This window comes from Carcharodon carcharias, chromosome 14 (genome assembly GCF_017639515.1).
Source record: "Carcharodon carcharias isolate sCarCar2 chromosome 14, sCarCar2.pri, whole genome shotgun sequence".
NCBI lineage: Eukaryota > Metazoa > Chordata > Chondrichthyes > Lamniformes > Lamnidae > Carcharodon > Carcharodon carcharias.
In genome coordinates this window covers 18144760-18165289 of record NC_054480.1, presented here as the reverse complement: position 1 = coordinate 18165289, position 20530 = coordinate 18144760, and the positions used below count along the sequence as shown (strand labels likewise).

At 45.0% G+C, this 20530-nt stretch overlaps 1 protein-coding gene across 3 annotated transcripts in view; it reads right to left on the bottom strand.

Annotated features, from left to right (window-relative positions):
- LOC121287477 (protein phosphatase 1 regulatory inhibitor subunit 16B-like) overlaps positions 1–20530 on the bottom strand; it is a 150169-nt gene that overhangs the window by 33556 nt on the left and 96083 nt on the right. For all 3 annotated transcript variants that reach the window (XM_041205403.1, XM_041205402.1, XM_041205401.1), the window contains 2 exons: positions 2233–2378; positions 1412–1515 (listed from right to left, as the gene is read on the bottom strand). In XM_041205403.1, coding sequence (XP_041061337.1) covers positions 1412–1515; positions 2233–2378 — 250 coding nt within the window. The remainder of the gene's footprint in view (positions 1–1411; positions 1516–2232; positions 2379–20530) is intronic.

Below are 20530 nucleotides of genomic sequence, written 5' to 3'. Positions count from 1 at the left end.
CGTGAGCTCCCTCCCCCATCCCCACCTCCTCTCTGTTTCCCCCTTCCTTTTTTTTCCAATAAATTATAAAGATTTTCCTTTTCCCACCTATTTCCATTATTTAAAAAATTTTTTTTTTTTAAATCTTTTATGCTCTCCCCACCCCCACTAGAGCTATACCTTGAGTGCCCTACCATCCATTCTTAATTAGCACATTCGTTTAGATAATATCACCAACTTTAACTTTAACACCCATGTGTTCTTTTGTACTATTGTTGTTGACATCTTTTGATGATCTGCTTCTATCACTGCTTGTTTGTCCCTACAACCACACCCCCACTCCACCTCTCTCTCTCTCTCTCTCTCCGCCCCCCACACACACACCTTAAACCAGCTTATATTTCAACTCTTTCTTGGACTCGAACTCAAGTTCTGTCGAAGGGTCATGAGGACTCGAAACGTCAACTCTTTTCTTCTCCGCCGATGCTGCCAGACCTGCTGAGTTTTTCCAGGTAATTCTGTTTTTATTTTTGTTTTGAGCCACAAATATAAGATAGTTACCAATAAATCCAAAAGGATATTCAGGACAAAAGCAAAAAACTGCGGATGCTGGAAATCCAAAACAAAAACAAAAATACGTGGAAAAACTCAGCACGCTAATGTTAACTGTGCTCCTCTCTGTAGATGCTGCCAGACCTGCTGAGTTTTTCCAGGTATTTTTGTTTTTATTCAGGACAAAACCTCTGTAACCAGAAAATGGTTAGAATGTGGAACTCGTCACCACAAGGAATAGTTGATACAGAGAGAATAGGATATATTTTAGGGGAAGCTAGATAAATCACATGAGAGAGAAAGTAACAGAAAGATGTGCTGATAGAGTTAGATAAGGATGAATGAGAAGAGGCTGGTGTGGAATATAAACACTAGCATAGACCAAAATAAAAACAAAAAAAACTGCGGATGCTGGAAATCCAAAACAAAAACAAAATTACCTGGAAAAACTCAGCAGGTCTGGCAGCATCGGCGGAGAAGAAAAGAGTTGACGTTTCGAGTCCTCATGACCCTTCGACAGAACTTGAATTCGAGTCTGCTTGTTTGTCCCTACAACCACACACCCCCCCCCCCCCCCCCCCTCCACCTCTCTCTCTCTCGGCCCCCGACACACACACCTTAAACCAGCTTATATTTCAACTCTTTCTTGGACTCGAACTCAAGTTCTGTCGAAGGGTCATGAGGACTCGAAACGTCAACTCTTTTCTTCTCCGCTGATGCTGCCAGACCTGCTGAGTTTTTCCAGGTAATTCTGTTTTTGTTTTTGACTAGCATAGACCAATTGGGTTGAACTGCCTATCTCTGTGCTGTAAGCTCTGTGTAATCATAGCAAACATAGCCATCTTGTTAATTGAATTTAAATTAGCCTTGTGAGACTTACCCTGATTAACCATTGCTGTTTCGATGAGCTCCAAAGTCCGATCATCATCACACAGATCATAGGGCATGTTCCCATCTGCATTGACTGCCAACAGGTCTGCACCCCTGCAGTGAGAGGAGTGAGAGTGAGTGAATTGGACCGTGGGATCAAGTTACTCTCCTACCGGCAAAGTTGCCTTACTTTCCATCAAAACTTGATTTGAGAAAACACCTACCCCTTTGGGCTGAGGATCCCACCCAACAACATTAATCTGTTTCCCCTTTCAGACACGAACAAAGATGCTGTCATCTTGTTTCATTTTCAACATCTGCAGTCTCATAAAACTTAACATATAAGTCATTCTTTCATAGCTGTTTATAAGTACCTTGAACATAGGGGAGAACTTAAGACAATGGTTATCTTTATTCTCTTAATCAAATCAGTGGCTATAAAGATAATACAAGTTATAGAGAAGTATAATTTATTTATGTGGATCCAGAGCAATGTCCAAAGTTTTGGAGCAAGTATTCAAATCAGTAATAAAGCAATGAAGGAAAGTGGGTGTTCCACTGAAGGTGGTGGGTTAGCAGTTAATATTGTAGCCAGGGTACACTATTAATCACGTAAAAATATATCCTCCTTCAGGGAGTTTCTGAATACGCTAATGATGAGATGAATTCTATACCTGACAGCTTTACATGGAATATCTTCCAGTTAACTCTATAGCTTTTGGCTCAGAAAAAATTAATCAGATTGCAGAACCGGATGAAAAATATCAGTTTAAGTGAGATTTTGAAGTTTGCATTTTTCCCCCTTCCAGAGTCGAGGTAAAAGGGACTGACCGCTCAATGAGGATTTTCACAAGATTGGTATGTCGACATGTGGCAGCCGCATGTAATGGGGTCCACAGCTCATTATCCTTCGCATCCACATTGGTCCCTTGGTCCAAAAGTAGCCTCACCATCTCTTCAAAGTTATCGATACAGGACTAGAAGGGAAACACAAAGCGTTAAAGGGACCTTTGAGACAAGAACGAAAATGTTTCCTGGAAAACATTCTCACCATTACTGCCCTGCAACATGTTTGTCCTCAGGGGTGTGTGCAATGTTGACAAAGCCGCATTTATTACCCATGTCTAGCAGTGGCAGGCCTTCTTATGCTTTCTTTTTTGAAACAACTTGCTATTCATTTCAGAGGGCCTTTGAGAATCAACCCCATAGTGTGCAACTGGAGTCACATGTAGACCTGATCAGTTAGGGGTGACTGTTTCCCTTTGACGAAGGATATCAGTGAACCAGTTGAGTTTTTATGGCAATTCAAGAGGGTCATTTTTCTGGTGCTAGCACACTAATTACCAACTTTTACGAATTAGTTTCACTATTTGCCATGGTAGGATTTAAGCCCACAATCTCTGGTCACTAATCCAGGGACATAACCACCCCATCACCACTCAGTAACACATACCCCGACACTTAAACTGGATAGCATCTGGGAATATATCACCTCTGACATTAATCAGCCAATAATTAAACACAATTCATATATAAACAAAACACATTCTGGGGCTTTTGGAATTTGCAGCATTGTCTAACTGAATGGATTAGCAATATATTGCTATAGGCTCCATGTGATTTGCTGCCTAATATAACACTGACCAGTATATGCACCAACTGCAGGAATTCACTTTTTGCTTTCACCTTTGGGCTGCATTACTGGCTATATCGCATGATATTGAAGGATACATACAGCAAGGTCTTTGTTCTGTACTTTTTCAGCAGCTCTACATATTGAAGGTTGAGAGAGCAGGGTCTTTCCTGGAGATATTTTATTACAACTATTTTCTCCCTTCCTTCTCTTTAGTCTCCTGGCACATGTGATTGTCCCTTTGAGATGAATGGCAACTCAACTACTGCCAGCCTCCTACAAATTGGGTTCTGTCATTGGCCACCATGTGGCAAATGGGCCCTACATTCTCTTTGATGCCCTTCACAAAAGGATGTGGCCTCTGTGACCTTTCAATGTAGCATGGTGCAGAATAGGAACTTGTGCATAGTAACAGATGCAAACTGTGCATTGCAGCACATTGGTGCAGAGACCCATTAAACCACTGCACCACCTATTCATTAACATAGCCTTAGAGAATCCAGAAACACAAGACTTGCACAAAGGAAGAGCTGCCAACTGGCAAACACGAAGTACTCAAATAAAAAGAAAAGCCTCAGGGTTTGAAAACGTGCACATATTAATCATTCCTTCCCTTTCAAGCATATATGTCTTCAGGCAATAATCTTTCTCTGTTGAGCATCACCAGACAAAATATACTTCTGCACTCCATCTCAACTCCCCATCTCTCTACTCTTTGGTATGCTCCCTTAACCTTTCCTCCAATGCCATATAAATTCTGCACAACTTTCTCCTCCTTTAAAACCCTCCCTTAAAACCTAATGCTTTGACCTAATATCTCCTTTTGTGACCCAGTGTCAATTTCTTTTTGGTAACATATGAATGATGCACCCTGGGATATCTTACTACGTTAAGGGTGCTGTATAAATGCAAGTTGTTGTTATCAAAATGAGAGGTGCTGAAATAGGAAATGAAACACTTTCTCCCATTCTCGTCTCGTGTTTTAGCATTGCACACTGTCCGGGCGGATGGAGTGACTGCATCTATCATACCCTGGCATTTAATAGACACTTCCTGTAAACAACAAACTTGCTTCTTATCACATTTCACACCACAATCAATGAACAAAACCAAGTGAGATCTACTGACACATAGACTCTCTAAACTTTCTTGTCACACTATTTACCTAACACCTGTCTGTCACATCTAAACTATCCTTCCTATATTGAAGTGAGTCCTCCCAATTGCCCCTTAAGTTAGGTGGCTCTGCACTCTCCACCTGGCACCTACCAGGATGCTGTTTGATGGTTGCCGACTCTCTCAAAATTGCTCTGGAGAATCCAAGAATTAATGGATACTGCTGTGAACAACCCGGGAGAAAAATCATAGGGGCAGTAAAAAAATATATACTTTTTTCCCCATTTTCATTGAACACTTCTGTTTATTGATTGTAAAAATATTAAGAGGTGAGGGAAAAACTGACTGGGTGGGTGGGTTGCAGGCTGTATGATGTAGCCTCCAAGGATAGGGCCAATCATAAATGGTAATCTTACACTCACCTCTCCCAGCTCCTCCCAGAACAAACCTCTACACGTGCTGATTGTCCACATAGCCTGTGCCCTGACCTGCTAACACGTAATAAGAGGATCTCCAGCTAGTGGGAGGAATCATAGAGGAAATCCCAGCTCTATGTGAAGAGATAGCACATTCTTAACGATGATTGGGAGCTAGATTTTGGTTGGTTACGTGTTTTAGCACTTTTGAAAAAACACGTACAAGCTTTTTAAAAGTACCAGAAGCACTTAACCAATCAATAGTCAAGTTTTTGGTTCCTACTGGGAATGCAGCATTTCTTCATGCAGGGGTGGTATTGGTTCAAGAGATTTTCCACACTAACTAATAAACTTCCCATGAAATACGAGACTGTAGTTGTTTATCTGTCTGATGTCAGCTAATACAGTACTTGAAGCTGGCATCTTTCTAGTTAGCATGGTTGGCTTCCAGGTTTATTTTATCTCTTTTATTTTATTCTATTTTATTCTTAAATTAAGGCCTACATTTTATAATGGTATTGCCAATTACGATTGGATGTAATCTCAAAGGTTTCATCATGCAGCCTCCAACCAACCCACCCAGTCGAACAGTTCTTCCTTCATCTCTAATATTTTTAAGGCTTAATAAACAGGAGCCTTCAAAGAAAATGGAAAAGCACATGCAATTTTATGAATGCCCCAATGATTTTTTTTTTAAGTGTCCTTTAATCCCTGGAATCTTTAGGGCAATCTTAGAGAGTTGGCAACTATGGATGTGGCCTATAGTCTACTTTGCTGATTCAGTTCCTGTCCACGTATCTCGCCTCCTTCAAGATGTTCCTTAGAACCTACCTGGTTGGCCAAGCTTTAAGCCCTAACATTTCCCTTCCTCATCTCGCTGTCAGTTTTTGTCTGATTATGCTCCTGTGGAGTGTCTTAGGCTGTTTTACTGTGTTAAATACATATCGTCGTTGTCAGCCAAAGAGAGCATTCACTCACTGCACACAGGAAAACCAACTTGGGGCACACCTCAGATCTCACCACTCAGAATGTGTTGGTTAAAAGTACAGCTAACTGCCACTGTTGAATTTTTTTTTAACCATTTATAGTTTCTTGCATTTGTTTTTAAGTTTCTTTGGGAGGGAAAGGCTGGTGTGGGTAGGCCAATCACTGCAATTTAAAAGTAATCGCTTAGCAATGTGGCTACTTTATCAAGAGAATGCGAGGAAGTGATTCAAGCATTATCAAGAATCTTGGAGGAAGTACATTAAACTAAATGCATGGAAACAGAGGCAGAAAGACAGAGCCAAATCCATCATTCTCTTCCTTTTTGTATGCTGCATGTATTCTAAAATGAGTGACCCTTGTGTCACAAGCTACATAGCTGCCAATCTGTAACATAACGTAAAACCTCACCACTTCAGTCTCGAAAGGAAGTGGCTGAGAAGATGCCTAATAGAAATACATTAAAGAGCAAGTTGTATTGCAATATTAAATCCAAACGGCTACTTTAAGCTAAATTAGCATGGTAGGCCAAGGTCACAAGTTCAAACTAACAAAAGAGAAATGTAGGACTGATGTTAGACAACTAGAAGTGTGAAATGATCTATTTTTATAGGAAGAACAAGAAGAGACAACATAAAATAAAGGATACAATTCTAAAAAGGGATGCAGGAACAGAGAGAGGTGCATAAATCATTGAAGGTAGCAGGACAGATTGAGAAAATGGTTAAAAAGGTGTAGGGAATCATCACCTTAATAAACAGACGCGTGGAGTACAAAAGCAAGGAAATTATGATGAACCTTTATAAAAGACTTCATAAAAATAATCAACCGGATTATTGTGTCAATTCTAGCCACCACACTTGAGAAAGGAAGAGAAGACTTTAGAGAGGGTGCAGAAAAGGTTGAGAAGAATGGTTCCAGAGATGAAGGGCTTCAGTTACATGAATGGATTGGCAAAGCTCAGATATCTTTCCTTCAAAAAGAGAAATTGAGAGATTTGATAGAGGTGTTCAAAATCATGAAGATCCAGACAGAGTAAATAGAGAGAAACTGCTCCTATTGATGGAACAGTCGAGAACCAGAGGACACCAATTTAAGGTACTTAGCAAAAGAAGCATCAGCAAAAAAAGCATGAGGAAAGACCTTTTTACATGTAGCGAGTGGTTAGGATCTGGAATGCATTGCCTGAGAGGTGTGGTGGAACATGGCTTTCAAAAGGGAATTGGATAAGCACCTGAAGAGAACTAATCTGCAGGGCTAAGGAAAAAGGGTGGAGAAGGGCGGATTATCAGAATTGCTCTTGCAGAGATGGACACAATAGGCTGAACGGTTGTAACCATTCTATTCTTCATCCATAGTGATCAAGTTGTGAGATACTAGTGAAGGGTGTCACCTGTGAAGCAGCCGGGAGCTGTAATGGGAACTGGACCCGAGATTCCCTGACCAGGTAAACTACAATGGGCTGAGTGCCTTTCTTCATTTCTTGTGATTTTAGTGATTTATCCCATCTTACGCTGTGGACCAAGTAAGTGTTAAAACGCCACAAAGGAAACAACACTGTTCTCAATCTCCCCTTTAAAGCTTTTCAAAATGTACCAGAAACACTTTCACTTTCTGGTTCCTACTGTAGGAATTTTTAATTGAAGTAAATATATCATTCTCTGCGGAAAATCTTTATCATCATCAACTACATTATCCTCACAATTACAATACATGTGGACGACATTTATTTTGGAGGTGACTAAGCATGGCTTTAAATGGGTGTAAACATTTCCATCTCCATCATTCTCTCATTTATTTTACTTCTTTAAGCAAATAGAACCCAAAGAACGATTAAGATTTCAGAAAGTGGTTTAAATACTTGAGGGGAAAAAAAAGTATGACTATGGGGAAAGGATGAATTGTACAGGTATTTCAAAGAGTCAGCATAGGAAAGATGGGATGAATGGTCTTCTGTGCAGGAAGATTGTAAGAAATCAGATGCTTCCGAATGGGTCAGGTCCAAACTGGCTGGTTAGACCCGTGGAATTATAAATAGAAATTACTTGAAATTGTCACGGATTGACTGCTCATCACCAATAATTCTTTTAAATTCCTTGTTCAAACACACAAAGCCCTTCCTTAACAATGCGTTTAAGCAGCGTTACTGAAATCACAGATCAATTTTAGTTATACAATACATCAGGTCTCCCAACACACTGATGTGATCTTGGCAGCACCATTTTAATCTTGTCAGTTGAGAGAGTGAAATTTAAGTGCCAAACAACAGCCAACATTCCCCATTAGCCATTCAATAAAGGAGCCATTCATGCTGTAACACACCTAATCCAATTTAATTTTAACTGCACCTTTTGTTGGTTGTGATACTTAATCTAGGCACTTGCGTGAAAACAACCTCCAAGAAAGCTTCAAACGTTGGCAAGGGAGCCTCAAAAACAGGCCTGCATTTAGGAGGACAGCAGTCATACTGAAAGTTCAGTATGCCACAGGCTCATCCTGAAGCTTTGCACTTGAGCAGGCAAAACATGCAGGGATTTCCCACTCCTTCCCCTCCCCAAAACCAACCCCCCCCCCTCCCCCAACCTTAGTGCAGATTGCAGGTTGGTGCCAGACCTGATTGTTCAATTTTCTTATTTTTCTATAGTTGTTTCAGTGATACAAAAGTACTCTTCTGCACCTCCCACCAATTCACGCAGGCACTCTTCATTCCTTGCAGCACATGATTTCTGGCACCCTCTTCTCTTCCGTTGTGGGGGGCACTCCCATTGCACTCCAACTCGTGCTGGCACCTTTCTGCCCCCAGCTCCCAGCAGGCAGTGGCAGTGCTGCTCTGTGAATGAAATGAGAGTGCACAACTCTGTACTTCCCCACCCGCTACATTACAACAATGGCTACACTTCAAACAGTACTTCACTGGAAAAACTCAGCAGGTCTGGCAGCATCGACGGAGAAGAAAAGAGTTGACGTTTCGAGTCCTCATGACCCTTCGACAGAACTTGAGGAACTTCCTCAAGTTCTGTCGAAGGGTCATGAGGACTCGAAACGTCAACTCTTTTCTTCTCCGCCGATGCTGCCAGACCTGCTGAGTTTTTCCAGGTAATTCTGTTTTTGTTTTGGATTTCCAGCATCCGCAGTTTTTTTGTTTTTAGTACTTCACTGGCTGTAAAACACTCATCCAGTGCTTGTGAAGAGCACGATATAAATGCAAGTCGACTCTTTAGAAATAAGACCCCTGCCTGGTCCATTCTGAACAAGTTAATTGGGGGTCAGAATTTCCACTTCTTTACTCCCGCATTTCATATTCTCTCCCTTCCCTCTGCCAGATCTGAAACCTGAAGAAGAGTCACAGGGACTCAGAACGTTAGCTCTGTTCGCCTCCCCACAGATGCTGCCAGACCTGCTGAATTTTTCCAGCAGCTTGTGCTTTTATTTCATTTTCTCTCACTTGTTCGAGTCTGCTTCCTGTGATTCCCAGAAGGAATAAAACAGTTCACACCAGCACTCTTATTTCCTAGTTTTTATTGATGTTCCATTTTAAGGTATACAAGACCAGTTTGGACCAGTATATTTATTTCCCAGTTGTTACTGTTTTTTCGTTCTGGGTTATCACTGCTCCTATTTCAAAAGAAACAGGTAAGAGAGCACTTACCACTCAAGCTCTACTTATTACGTTCTGTGGGAAAGACAAAGGTGATGTTGAGATTGTCACCCGGCAAACATTTTGGAGTGATAAACAATCAGTCGTTTAATTTCTTAATGAAAAAATTTGATGTTGGGCTCCAAATCAACGTTCCCTTTAATTTGATTGGAATTGATTAATTAGGTTGGGGAAGTGGTAACTAGGCTGGTGGTGTTCCAGGGTAATGCTGTGGAGACCCGGGTTTGAATCCCACCACAGTAGATGGTGGAATTTGAATTCAAGAAAAATATCCAGAACTAAAAGTCTATAAAGACTAAAAGACTATAAAAGCATATCGATTGTTGTTAAAAACCCACCTGGTTCACTAATGTCCTTCAGGGAAGGAAATCTGCCATCCTTACCTGGTCTGGCCTACATGTGGCTCCAGACCCACAGCAATGTGGTTGACTCTTAACTGCCGTATGAAATGGGTCAGCAAACCACTCAGTTGTATCAAACCACTAAAAACAAGACAATAAGGAATGAAACCAGACAGACCACCCAGCATCAACCTAGGTGCCGGAAATAACAACAGCAAACTCAGCCCTGTCGACCCTGCAATCCTCCTTACTAACATCTGGGGGCTAGTGCCAAAATTGAAAAAGCTATCTCATAGACTAGTCAAACAACAGCCCGACATAGTCATCCTCATGGAATCATATCTTACAGACAATGTCCCAGACACCACCATCACCATCCCTGGGTATGTCCTGTCCCAGCAGCAGGACAGGCCCAGTAGAGGTGGCAGCACAGTGGTATACAGTCAGTAGGGAGTTGCCCTGGGGGTCCTCAACATTGACTCCAGACCCCATGAAGTCTCATGGCATCAGGTCAAACATGGGCAGGAAACCTCCTGCTGACTAACACATACCCTCCCCCTCAGCTGATGAATCAGCACCCCTCCATGTTGAACACCACTTGGAGGAAGCACTGAGGGTAGCAAAGGCACAAAATGTACTCTGTGTGGGGGATTTCAGGGTCCATCAGCAAGAGTGGGTCTGAAGCACCAATACAGACCGAGCTGGCCGTGTCCTAAAGGATGTGGCTGCTAGACTGGGTCTGAAGCAGGTGGTGAGGAAACCAACAAGCGAGAAAAACATACTTGACCTCAACCTCATCAACCTGCCTGCCGCAGATGCATCTGTCCATGACAGTATCTGTAGAAGTGACCACTGCACAGTCCCACCTTCACATTGAGGATACCCTCATCGTATTATGTGGAACTACCATCCTGCTAAACAGGATAGACTTTGAACAGATCTAACAACTCAAGACTGGGCAACCATGAGGTGCTGTGGGACATCAGCAGCAGCAGCACTGTATTGGGACACAATCTGTAATCTCATGGCCCAGCATATTCCCTACTCTACCATTACCACCAAGCCAAGGGATTAACTCTGGTTCAATGAAGAATGCAGGAGGGCATGCCAGGAGCAGCACCAGGCATACAAAAAAGTGAGGTGTCAACCTTGTGAAGCTACAGCACAGGACTACTTGTGTGCCAAACAGCATTAGCAGCAAGTGATAGACAGAACTAAGCGTTTCCACAACCAAGGCCTCAGATCTAAGCTCTGCTGTCCTGCCACATCCAGTCATGAATGGCCATGGACAATCAAACAACTCATTGGAAGAGGAGGCTCCACAAATATCCCCATCCTCAATGATGGGGGTGCCCAGCACATCAGTGCAAAAGATAAGGCTGAAGTATTTGCTACAATCTTCAGCCAGAAGTGCAGAGTGGATGATCTATCTCGGCCTCTTCCGGAGGTCTCCAGCATCACAGATGCCAGTCTTCAGCCAATTCGATTCATTCCTCATGATACCAAAAAACAGCTGAAGGGACTGGATACTGCAAAGAATATGAGCCCTGACAATATTTCGGCAATCATACCGAAGACTTGTGCTCCAGAAGTTGCCGCACCCCTAGCCAAGCTGTTCCATTACTGCTACAACACTGGCATCTACCTGGCTATGTGGAAAATTGCCCAGGTATGTCCTGCGTACAAAAAGCAGGACAAATTCAACCTGGTCAATTAATGCCCCATCAGTCTAATCTCGGTCATCAGTAAAGTAATGGAAGGAGTCATCAACAGTGCTATCAAGTGGCACTTGCTTAGCAATAACCTGCTCAATGACACTCAGTTTGGGTTCTGCCAGGGTCACTCAGGTTCTGACCTCGTTATAGCCTTGGTTCAAACACGGACAAAAGAGCTGAACTCCAGCGGTGAGGTGAGAGTGACTGGCCATGATATGAAGGCAGCATTTGACCAAGTGTGGCATCAAGGAGCCCTAGCAAAACTGGAGTCAATGGGAATCAGGGGGAAAACTCTCTGCTGGTTAGAGTCATACCTAATACAAAGGAAGATGGTTGTGGTTGTTGGAGATCAATCAGCTCAGCTCCAGGACATCACTGCAGGAGTTCCTCAGGGTAGTGTCCTCGGTCCCAATCATCTTCATTCTATCCTTCCTTCCATCATAAGGTCAGAAGAGGGAGATGTTCATTGATGATTGCACAATGTTCAGCACCATTAGTGACTCCTCAGATACTGAAGCAGATGTGTCCAAATTCAGCAAGACCTGTACAATATCCAAGCCTGGCTGACAGGTGGCAAATAACATTCGTGCCACCCAAGTGCCAGGCAATGACCATCACTCCTTGACACTCAATGGCATACCATCACTGAATCCCCCACTATCAACACCCTTGGGGGTAACCATTGACCAGAAACTGAACTGGACTAATCATATAAATACTGTGGATACAAGAGCAGGTCAGAGGCTAGGAATCCTGTGGTGAGTAACTCACCCCCTGACTCCCCAAAGCCTATCCACTATCTACAAGGTGCAGGTCAGGAGTGTGATGGAATACTCTCCACTTGACTGGATGAATGCAGCTCCAAAAACACTCAAAAAGCTTGGCACCATCCAGGACAAAGCAGCCCACTTAATTGGCACCCCTTCCACAAACATTCACTCCCACCACCACCAACGCACAGTGGCAGCGGTGTGTACCATCTACAAGATGCACTGCAGGAATCCCCCAAGGCTCCTTAGACAGTACCTTCCAAACCCACAACCGTTACCATCTAGAGGGAGAAAGGCAGCAGACACATGGGAACACCACCACCTGGAAGTTCCCCTTCAAGCCACTCACCATCCTGACTTGGAAATATATTGCCATTCTTTCACTGTTGCTGTGTCAAAATCCTAGGACCCCCCCATTAACAGCACTGTGGGTATACCTACACCACATGGACTACAGTTTACCACCACCTTCTCAAGGGCAATTAGGGACGGACAATAAATGCTGGCCTAGCCAGTAACACCCACATCCCATGAATGAATTTTAAAAAAAAGATTTGATTGGAAGATAGGAAACAGGAGTGGGAGTAGGCAATTCGTCCTGCAACACCATTCAACTAAATTATGGTTGATTTTCTACCTTTTTTGATTCTTTCATGGGATGTGGGCATCACTGGAAAGGCCAACATTTGTTGCCCATTCCTAATTGCCCTTGAACTGAGTGGCTTGCTTGGCCATTTCAGAGGGCAGTTAAGAGTCAACCTGGCCTCCATTTGGCCAGACCGGGTAAGGATGACAGATTTCCTTCTCTAAAGGACATCAGTGAGTCAGGTGACAATTGACAATAATTTTATGGTCACCATTACTGAGACTAGCTTTATATTCCAGATTTATTAATTGAATTTAAATTCCACAAGCTGCCTTGGTGGGATTTGCATATTAGCCTGTGCCTCTAGTGACATTACCACTAGGCCACCATCTCCCTTAAAACCATTTTCCCCACTATACTCATATCCCTTGATATCTTGAATAAGTAGAAAGCTATCAATCTCTGTCATGAATATACTCAATGACTGAGCCTCCGCAACATTCTGGGGTAGAGAATTCCCAAGACTCACCACCCTCTAATGAAAGAAATTCCTACTCATCTCAATCCTAGATGGCCTACCTCTTATTCTGAGACAGTGCCCATGGTTCTAGACACTCCCCAGCCAGGTGAAACAGCCTTCCTGCATCTACCCTGTCGAGCCCCGTAAGAATTTTGTACGCTTCAATGAGATCACCTCTCAGTCTTCTAAACTCTAGAGAATACAAGCCCTGTCTTCTCAATTTCTCCTCAAAGGACAAACTGGCCATCCCAGGAATCTGTCTGGAGAACCTCTGTTGCACTCTCTCCATGGCAAGTGTATCCTTCCTTAAAGAGACCAAAACTGTGCACAATACTCCAGGTGCAGTCTCACCAAGGCCCTTATACAATTGCAGCAAGACTTCTTTACCCCTGTATACACAAATGCCTTTGTGAAAAATGCCAACATACTGTTTTCCTTCCTAATTGCTTGCTACATCTGCAAGTTAACTTTCAGTGACTTATGAACAAGGACACCAGCACTTTCCAATCTCACTCTATTGAAAATATACTCTGCATTTCTGTTTTTCCTATCAAAGTGGATAACTTCATATTTTTCTACATTATATTCCATCTGTCATATTCTTGCCCATTCACTTAGCCTGCCTAAGTCCACTTGAAGCCTCTTTGCATCCTCCCCACAATTCACATTCCCACCTAGTTTTGTGTCATCTGCAAACTTGGAAATATTACATTTGACCCCCAAATCCAAATCATTGATATAGATTGTGAATCACTGTGACCCCAGCACTGATCCATGCAGTACCCTACTATAGTAACAACTTGTCAACCTGAAAATAACTTGTTTATTCTTACTCCCTGTTTTTTGTCCGTTAACCAATCCTCAATCCAGGCTAGTATATTACCCCCAATCCCAGGTGCACTAGTTTTGTTCATTGACCTCCTGTGTAGGACTGTTATGGCACAGCCGATAGTAAATGCTGAGTTGTTCAAATCCCAGGGGGAAACTTGAGACAACTGCCACAACTATTTTTTGACAATTAGCTGAAGAGGAAAAATTTGCAGGGCGACAAGGAAGAGGTGGGGGAGTGGCACTAGGCAAATTGCTCTTGTAGAGACACGATAAGCCAAATGGCCTCTTCCTGTGCTGTAACCATTCTATAATTCTTTGATTTTAATTTCTTTTTGAATCACGTGGGCATTTAAAATTTTTTCCAATGGACGCACATCTGTGATAATTTAAAGGGCCTAACTTGTGCACGGCCCAGGCAGGGCTTCTGAGTTTCTGCGTGGTTCAGTGGGAGCATTGGTCCAAACCCCATCTTTTGACTGAATTCTACGAGCCCCGGATGGGTGCGTTTCAAGCTCACCCCCATAATACGGTGTCAAAATCAGCAGCCCACCCACCAGTTAAATGACTAATTAATAGTCAATTAGGCTCATTTTCAAGCCAACTGACCCTGATAATACATTGCCCACGCCATAAAAAGTTTGGCATGGGCAGCAGGAAGTCTGTTTTTTAAACTCTTATGTTTAAAAGGTGGGAGGGGCTTTCTCTTTGGTGTTTTGATGAAGAGTCATATGGACTCGAAACGTTAACTGTCTTCCTCACCACAGATGCTGTCAGACCTGCTGAGCTTTTCCAGCAATTTTTGCTTTTGCTCTTTGGGGGTTGTCTTTGGCTGCCTTAGGTCAAATCCACCCACTTCCTCGCCACCTGCTCCCTCTCTTAAACACACCCCCACCCCTCAGCCACCAACCCCTGCCCCCCCCCCCCCCCGCCACCCTCTACCTAACCTACTCAAACACTCCCGGCCCAAGAGCCTGGGCTTACCTTCTCTGGGGAGTCATTGGCCTCAATCTTCCTTTCTTTCTGCAGTCCCGGCAGCTGCCGCTGATGCCTTCCTGGTGTTGCCGGGACTGATGGAGCTCCCGGTCAGTCCGATTAGCTAACAGCTCCAGAGGATGGGACTTACTCATCAGTGCAGGTCGGGATTCCCACCCCGTTAGTCAGCCCTGCAGTGCTTTATGGCTGCGGGGCAAGTTGGCTTGGAGCATGCTGGCTCCATGCCACTGTGGCTGTTGGGGGTGGGGGTGTGTGTGTGTGTGTGTGTGTGTGTGTGTGTGTGGTAGGTGGGGGGGGGTTGCGGTGGTGGGGGAAAATCTGCCCTCCACCTTTATTTCCACTTCATCACGTTGCTTCTGGATGAGATTTTAAACCAAGGGCCTATCTGTTCCATCAAAGGAACAAGGAATGACACTATTTTGAAGAAGAGCAGGGGAGGTCTCCCTGGTCTCCTGATCAATATTTGACCCTCAGCTAACATCACTAAAATAAAAGTCTTAGTTGGAGTAGTTTGAATGCCCTGGCTGTAGGACGGGGCCATGGAATAGTCACCTGGTTACAATAACCTGTGCTGGAAGATGCACGCGTACAGACATTGGCTGAGGATAAGATCACAATTGACTCAGCCATTGTCAAGCTCCCGGCAACACTCACTCACTCGATTTAGAATGAGCGTCTCAGAGAACCTCTGCTGGTTATGTGATCATGCTCTGCATTGGGTCAGCGCCTTCAGGAGAAAAGGGTCGATGTGCTCATGACCTGTTGGCCGGTCACATGTTTCTGACACCTACCGTAAGATGAGCCCAGCAAGCCGAAACAACAGGTAGGCCCGACGAATGCCCAAACCACAGAGAAAAGGACATTTTCAAATTGTTTACTAATGCTATGATCAGTGCTCAATGGTAAAAGCTGACGCAGTCTCTCATCTCGTATCAAAACACATCAACTTTCTTCGCCCACTTTGTTCACATTTTAAACCGGACAACAGCCCCTTTGTCCCTGAACAATGAGAGAATTAAAGAAGAAAAGGAAATTTACAGAAGGAATCCGCACTAATTCTTTGCAGACAAAGACACCATTGAAGGAATGGCAGAACTGAACGGTGTTGGGATGCAATGTTTGACGCCCCCCTCGCACCAGCACACAGCTGCACTGCTGATTCTCTGCCCAGCTCGTAAGTGGTTGAGGATGCAGAATGCAAGTAAATGTCATGCAGCTCCTTAGTAGTGTACGGCTTTGAACCCACAAGCCGAGAGACCACAACAGAGACAAACCCGTACGATAATGGTCTCGTGCCTGTCCTCCCTCCCTCCTGCTTCGGAACCTGAAACTGCGCCGCAATGTTTGCCTATTTGCACTCACAACTACCGCCTGGTATAAAGGGTCATTTATGGCGCGTTTAGAATGTTTTTTTAAAGTCGGTGACTACACTAGGAATCTGTCGCAAGGGAAAGCAAGCCGGGTGGGTAGTTTAGGACCCACACTGCACATCGCTTTCAAGTGGGGGCGGGGGCGGTGTAGAAGAGCAACAGGAAATGCCTACCAGACCCTGGCTTTTTCTTGATGTGACACAAAGTGAACGTTTCAGATCAACAACCTTTCATTAGAACGGTTAGTGCCCTGAAACAGCGGCCAGAATTTTACTTTCCTTACCACAGTGGGTTTTAAGGCGGGGGGGGGGGGGGGGGGGGGGGGGGGGTGGGGGTGGGGGGAGAGCGGAAATTGCTAGACAGGATTCCCTCCGGGTTCCCACCCGCCCCGACCTCACAACGATTTTACGTGGGGGGGTGGGTGGGAACCTGCCCTTGCCCCAGTTCAGGCCCTTAGATGGCCACAATTTCTTCTTATTCATTTGCAGGTTGTGGGGATCGCTGGCTGGGCCAGCATTTATTGCCCAGCCCTAATTGCTGTTGAGAATGTGGTGAGCTGCCTTCTTCAACTGCTACAGTCCCTGTGTGTAGGTTCACCCATAGCGCTGTTGGAAGGGTGTTCCAGGATTTTGACACAGCGACAGTGAAGGAATGGCGATATATTTCCAATTCAGGATGGTGAGTGGTTTGGAAGGGAACATCTAGCTGGTTCCCATCTATCGGCTGCCCTTGTTCTTCTAGATGGTAGTGGTTGTGGGTTTAGAAGGTGCTGCTGAAGGAGCCTTGGTGAGTTCCTGCAATGCACCTTGTAGATGGTACCCACAGCTGCTACTGTGCGTTGGCGGTGGAGGGAGTGAATGTTTGTGGAAGGGGTGCCAATCAAGTGGGTTGCTTTGTCCTGGATGGTGCCAAGCTTTTTGAGTGTTGTTGGAGCTGCACTCATTCAGGCAAGTGGAGAGTATTCCATCACACTCCTGACCTGCACCTTGTAGATAGTGGATAGGCTTTGGGGAGTCAGGGGGTGAGTTACTCGCCACAGGATTCCTAGCCTCTGACCTGCTCTTGTAGCCACAGGATTTATATGGCTAGTCCAGTTCAATTTCTGGTCAATGGTTACCCCCAGGATGTTGATAGCGGGGTATTCAGCAATGGTAATGCCATTGAGTGTCAAGGAGTGATGGTTAGATTCTCTCTTGTTGGAGACGGTCATTGCTACTGGCGCAAATGTTACCTGCCACTTGTCAGCCCAAGCCTGGATATTGTCCAGGTCATGCTGCATTTGGACATGGACTAGATCAGTATCTGAGAAGTTGCAAATGGTGCTGAATATTGTGCAATCATCAACAAATATCTCCATTTCTGACTTTATAATGGAAGGAAGGTCATTAATGAAGCAACAGAAGATGGTTGGGCCAAGGACACTACCCTGAGGAACTCCTGCAGTAATGCCCTGGAAGTAAGATGATTGACCTCCAACAACCTCAGCCATCTGCCTTTGTGCTAAGTATGACTCCAACCAGTGGAGAGTTTTCCCCCTGATTCCCATTGACTCCAGTTTTGCTTGGGCTCTTTGATGCCTCACTAGGTCAAAAGCTGCCTTGCTGTCAAAGGCAATCTCACCTCACTTCTGAAGTTCAACTCTTTTGTCCATGTTTGAACCAAGGCTGTAATGAAGTCAGGAGCTGAGTGGCCCTGGAGGAACCCAAACTGTGTGTCAGTGAACAGGTTATTGCTAAGCAAGTGTCACTTGATAGCACAGTTGATGACCCCTTCCATCATTTTACTGATGATCGAGAGTAGACTGATGGGGCGTTAATTGACCAGGTTGAATTTGTCCTGCTTTTTGTATGCAGGACATACCTGGGCAATTTTCCACATTGCCGGGTAGTTGCCAGTATTGTAGTTGCACTGGAACAGCTTGGCTAGAGGCGCAGCAAGTTCTGAAGCACAAGTCAACAGTACTATTGCCGGAAAATTGTCAGGGCCTGTAGCCTTTGTTATATCCAGTGCCTTCAGCTATTTTTTGATATCATGTGGAGTGAATCGAATTGGCTGAAGTCTAGCACCTGTGATGCTGGGGATCTCCGGAGGAGGCCAAGATGGTCCACCTGGCACTTCTGGCTGAAGATTCTTACAAATGCAACAGCCTCAAGGACTGTTTACTGCCCAGCCTCAATTTTTAGACTGGCAGGCGGATTGAGGCTCCTTGGGGGAAGCCTGAAAATAAGGCAAGTTGGATCTAAGGCGGGTGGGGTGGGGCCTCCATCAGCAGCCCCCTTCTGTCTGCGGGCACCCTCCCTTTAAGACCCGGAAATCTCCGGACCTTCTCCCCTATCTCCCAAGACCCCAATCATCCCCCCCCCCGCCCCCCTCAGGTCCTCTCTACCCTACCCGCCCAGGGATCCCTGACACTCACCTGGGTCTCTGGTTCGTAAGACTCAGGCAGCTTTGTGCAGTTCCTCTTCCGGCCACTGCAGCACTGTTGTTGCAGGGACTGGAGAGCTGCCGGCTAATCAGATTGGCCGACAGGTCTCCAAGGCAGGACATCTTCCTGAGTGAGGTGCAGAAGTCCCGCCTATTGCTAATCTCCGCTCATTTGAGTGTAAAACGGCTGAGGAGCAGCCTAAGTCAGCAGGGATGTGTTCCCTGCCAACTCTTTGGATGGCGGGGGCTATCCTAAAAATTCAGGCTATTAATTCTGTTTCTCACCAGACAAAAGCCGACTGACTTGCTGAGTATTTGCAGCATTTTTTTTTATTTCAGATTTTCCGCATCTACTGTACTTTGCTTTTCCATGGCACAGTAAAATACCGATTCCTAGTCTATGCCTGATGCAGGAACGGTTGAGCCCAACAGGTGGTGAAAATATAGTTGCTATAGGCCCGTATTACTGCTCCTGAGGTGGGTAGCATGAGTCGGGAAATTTCCTGGCTTGCCACACCTGCCTTGGGAGAAACTCCCCCAAATACATCCTCCAAATGCCTGAAGAACGCCTGGATCTTTGTTCCAGTGGGGGAGGGTGGGGCACAGGTGCAGGATGGAGTCAGGCCTGCCGCCCCCCCCAGAAACAGATCACAGGAGGCCACAGGGGCTGTCGAGTGCCAAGGCAGGCTGTTTAGAAGGCCCACTTCTGTTCTCTGAAACCTTGGCCTAGTTGTTTGCTATGTTTTAGGCCCTCTAGCCCTCATCACCTCACATCCCTTTACCCCCCCCAACCTATCCGCTCTCCATGCCTCATCCATGCTAACTCATGCAAACTATGTCTCCCACCCACCCCCAATTGTCCTTCATACCCTCATATCACCCATGCCAAACAACCAACCACCCTTGGTCCTTACACTCTCCATGCCAACTCACACAATATCCACCATGGGCAGACTGTCTTCAGGAGCCATGTTGAGATGAAATAAAGATCTAAATATCTATTACAGACTTCAATATAAGGGCCCAGACCCTCTAATCTCCTGATAGTTGGGAACAGGACGTACCCCACAACTCACCGTGACCCCCACCCCCAAACTCTGTATCTGCCACGACTCCCCCCTGATCTGACCTGACTTCACCTCCTGAATCCCCAATGAACCCCGTCTTCCCTGATCTGACCTCAACACTCGACTCCCCCCACATTGACCAGCTGACTCCACCCAACCCGATCTGACGCTACCTCTTCCCCTACCTTGATCTGACCTGCCCCAACCTCACCACCCTTCCCCCTTGCTCACTTATCTTATCCACCCTATCGCCTTACCCACCTTACCCCTTTACCTCACCCACCCTACCCACCCACCCCTCCCTGCCCCCCACCTCCACTTACACACTTAGCTTCTCTCCACAGCTTTTCAAAGAAGCTTTTGGACATTCACACTCTTTACTTACCAGAATATGGCAGCTCATGCCATAAAAAGGGGGCGTAGCACCTGTGCGGATTCTCTCCGCTGCTCCCTCTGAGGTTTCCTGCACTGAGTCAGTTTGAAAGGATCCTCCATCACAGGAGGTTAGCGAACAAAATTAGAGCACATGGGAGTATTATACTGCTATTGATTGAGAATTGGTTAACAGGCAGAAAAAAAAGAGCAGGAATAAACGAGCTGTTCTCAGGATGGCACACTGTTACCAGTGGGGTACTGCATGGATCAGTGCTTGGACCACAGCTATTCGCAATCTACATTATTGATTTGGATGTGGAGACCAAATGT